General features: G+C 58.7%; 1 protein-coding gene across 1 annotated transcript; it reads left to right on the top strand.

Moving 5' to 3' along the window:
* Positions 1-6: 6 nt before the first annotated feature.
* Positions 7-2,758, top strand: LOC108447801 (prostaglandin D2 receptor-like). The gene is made up of 2 exons (XM_017738871.1): positions 7-86; positions 2,265-2,758. The coding sequence occupies exons 1-2, from the start codon at positions 12-14 to the stop codon at positions 2,529-2,531; spliced, it is 342 nt and encodes a 113-aa protein (XP_017594360.1). The 5' UTR covers positions 7-11; the 3' UTR covers positions 2,532-2,758.
* The last annotated feature ends 8 nt before the right edge of the window (positions 2,759-2,766 follow it).

The raw sequence follows: 2,766 nt of genomic DNA, 5'->3' as shown, positions 1-2,766 counted from the left end.
CCGCCCCGCGCATGGAGGAGCTCGACCACCTCGTCCTGCTGGGGCTCATGACCGTCCTCTTCACCGTCTGCTCCCTGCCGCTCATCGTGAGTAATCCCACTGCCCCCCGCCGCCAGGAAAGCCCCCCCTGCGCCTGGGAGCGGGGGTGCTCGCTTTGGTGCCTCACCGGGGGTCGGTGATTGCATTAAATCGCTTGGGGAAATACCCTTTCTCAGCACCATCGCCTCTCAGGGAGGTTGGATTGGTGATTTGACCCCCTTGGAATAGTCCCCCACCCTGTCCATGGGGGTCCCACCCCCCCACCAGCCCCTACCCCTGGGAATGTGGGTGGGTGCTTTGGCCCCCCTCAAACACCCATCACCCCATGCCCCAGGGCTCGGTCGTTGCATTAATCCATTTGGAAAAATATCCTTTCCTCAGCACCATCGCCTCCCAGGGAGGTTGGGTTGATGATTTGGCCCCCTTGGAACAGTCCCCCACCCTCTCCATGGGGAACAGGCCATGGCTAAAGCACCCTGGCATATCGCCCCCACCAGCACCACTCAGTCCTGGGGGGGTCAGAGCACTAATTTTGGGATAAACCCTGACACCACCACCAGCTTGTAGGGGGCCAAGACTTTGCCTCCTAAATACTCCCCCACTCTGCCCACAAGGATCAGGTCATTGCCTAACACTCCTCGGAATAACCCCTCCCCCCACCCCCCACCACCACCCAGTCCTCAATTTATTTAAATTAATTAAATTAAATTATATTAAATTAAATTAAATTAGAAGTTGTCCTTTAACCCTCATGGAAGAACCCCCCAGCAGCACCACTCTGTGCCAGAGGTACCGGGGTGGGGGGGGTGAGGTAATTACTCTGTCCCCCTTCTGAGTGTCCCCCACCCTGTCCCAGGGATCTGACTGTTGCTTTAGCCCCCGTGGAATAACCCCCAACATCCCATCCTGGGATGGGGGAAATTAATCCATTGTTTTAATCCCACTGGAATAACCACAACAACCCCACCACCCTGTCCTGGGGGCTGATTTATTTTTCAAACTTCCTTGGAATATTTGCCCCCTCCACCCCACCCTGTCCCGGGGAGGGTCATTCCATTGCCCCCTCCCTGGAATATCCAATCCCAGCACCGCATCCCCAGGGGTCAGTTCATTGCTTTAATCCCCCTGGAACACCCTTCTCACCATCACCGCTCTGTCCCAGAGGTGTTGGAGGGTCAGGTCATTATTTTAGTCCCATCTCAGTGTCCTCCACCCCATCCCAGGGATCAGTTTGCTGCTTTAGCTCCATTGGAATAACAGCCCCTCCCATCCCATCCCATCCCATCACCACCCCTCTGTTCCTCTGAGGTGTTTAAGGTTTGGGGGGGTCAGTTCATTGCATCAGACCCCTCAATAACCCCCATTCCCACCCCATCAGACCCCTCAATAACCCCCATTCCCACCCCCGTGTCCCAAAGCTGCTGGGTACATCCAGCTCCCTTTGAACCCCACTGAAATAAGCCCTGAAATGCTCTCATTGCTTCCCCAGGGATGGGGGTCCCGCTGGTGGGGTGGGGGTGGGAGACCCCCAGCATGAGAGAGCCCTCGCTGCCCCTCCCCTCCCCCATTCCTGGGCCCAGATCCTGCAGTTCCACCTTTCCATCACCCTCTGCGGGCAGAGTTGGTGCCACAGGAGGGGCTACCCTGGGATCAGGGTGGGGGGTGTGCGCTGGTGCTGCCACTGCCTTTGGTGACAATTTCCACATCCTCTTCCTGTCCCCTCTGTCACCTCTGGAACCGTATCGTGAGGTATCAGCCACCAGCAGCCCTGGCACCACTGGGCTCGTACTGGTTTTGTGACCACCCCAGTGGTCCTCAGTCAGGATGAATCCCTGCTGAGTTAGCCAATGGATGCCAGGTCCAGTTTCCATGGCAGCACCAGTGGGGTGCCCCAGCCTTGGGGCCAGAGCATCACCTGCCAAGGTTGGATGATTTCTTCATCCATGAAACCACCCCGGTCACCAGGGCCACCTTTCCAGCTTTAACATCCCGCTGGGGACACAGCATCCCTGTGCCACAACCATCCATGATCCAGCCCCACTCCCAGCCGGATCTGCAACCCACAGCACATCCTGATGCAATCCATAGGGATATTGAAGGGTTAAAACTTCTTTTGCTGCCCTCACGGGGATATTTTTATCCCCACCGTAGCAAGACCTCCCCTCATTCCCCCCCATTTCCTTGACCTTCCCTGATTTTCTCCTATTTCCTGGATTTTTTGCCAGATCCGGGCGTACATGGGGGCTTTCGCCGCTGATTTCAATGAGAACGCCGACCTGAGCGCGCTGCGCTTCCTCTCCGTCAACTCCATCGTGGACCCCTGGGTCTTCATCATCTTCCGCACCTCCGTCTTCCGCACCTTCGTCCGCAGGGTCTGCCGGAGGCTCAGCTCCCGCAGGGCCTCTCTGAAAGGCTCCAGCCCCGGGGCTGATGGCCAGTTCTGTCCCCCGGGCTGGCGCAGGACAGACGCCCCACAGCTCGGCATCCCCTGAGCGCGGCGCTGCTGCAGAAGCCGGCGGCTGCTGGCGAGGATGAGGAGCGAGCCTTCGGCCCCACATCCCTGCCCTGGAGCATCCCGAGGCGGCACAGGGCGGTGGCAGGCAGGGACAGCGTCCAGCTCGCTGCGAGGGACGCTGTGAAGGGATTCTGTCCCCTCCCTAAACTGCGTTTGGCCCCGGAGAGGAGCCGGGGCGGGGCTCCCGGGGGTCTGTGAATATTCCGAGAGGT

Source organism: Corvus brachyrhynchos, unplaced genomic scaffold (assembly GCF_000691975.1).
Source record: "Corvus brachyrhynchos isolate BGI_N302 unplaced genomic scaffold, ASM69197v1 scaffold245, whole genome shotgun sequence".
NCBI lineage: Eukaryota > Metazoa > Chordata > Aves > Passeriformes > Corvidae > Corvus > Corvus brachyrhynchos.
Note: the sequence above shows the minus strand (reverse complement) of the source record. Positions and strands in the feature narration are given on the sequence as shown.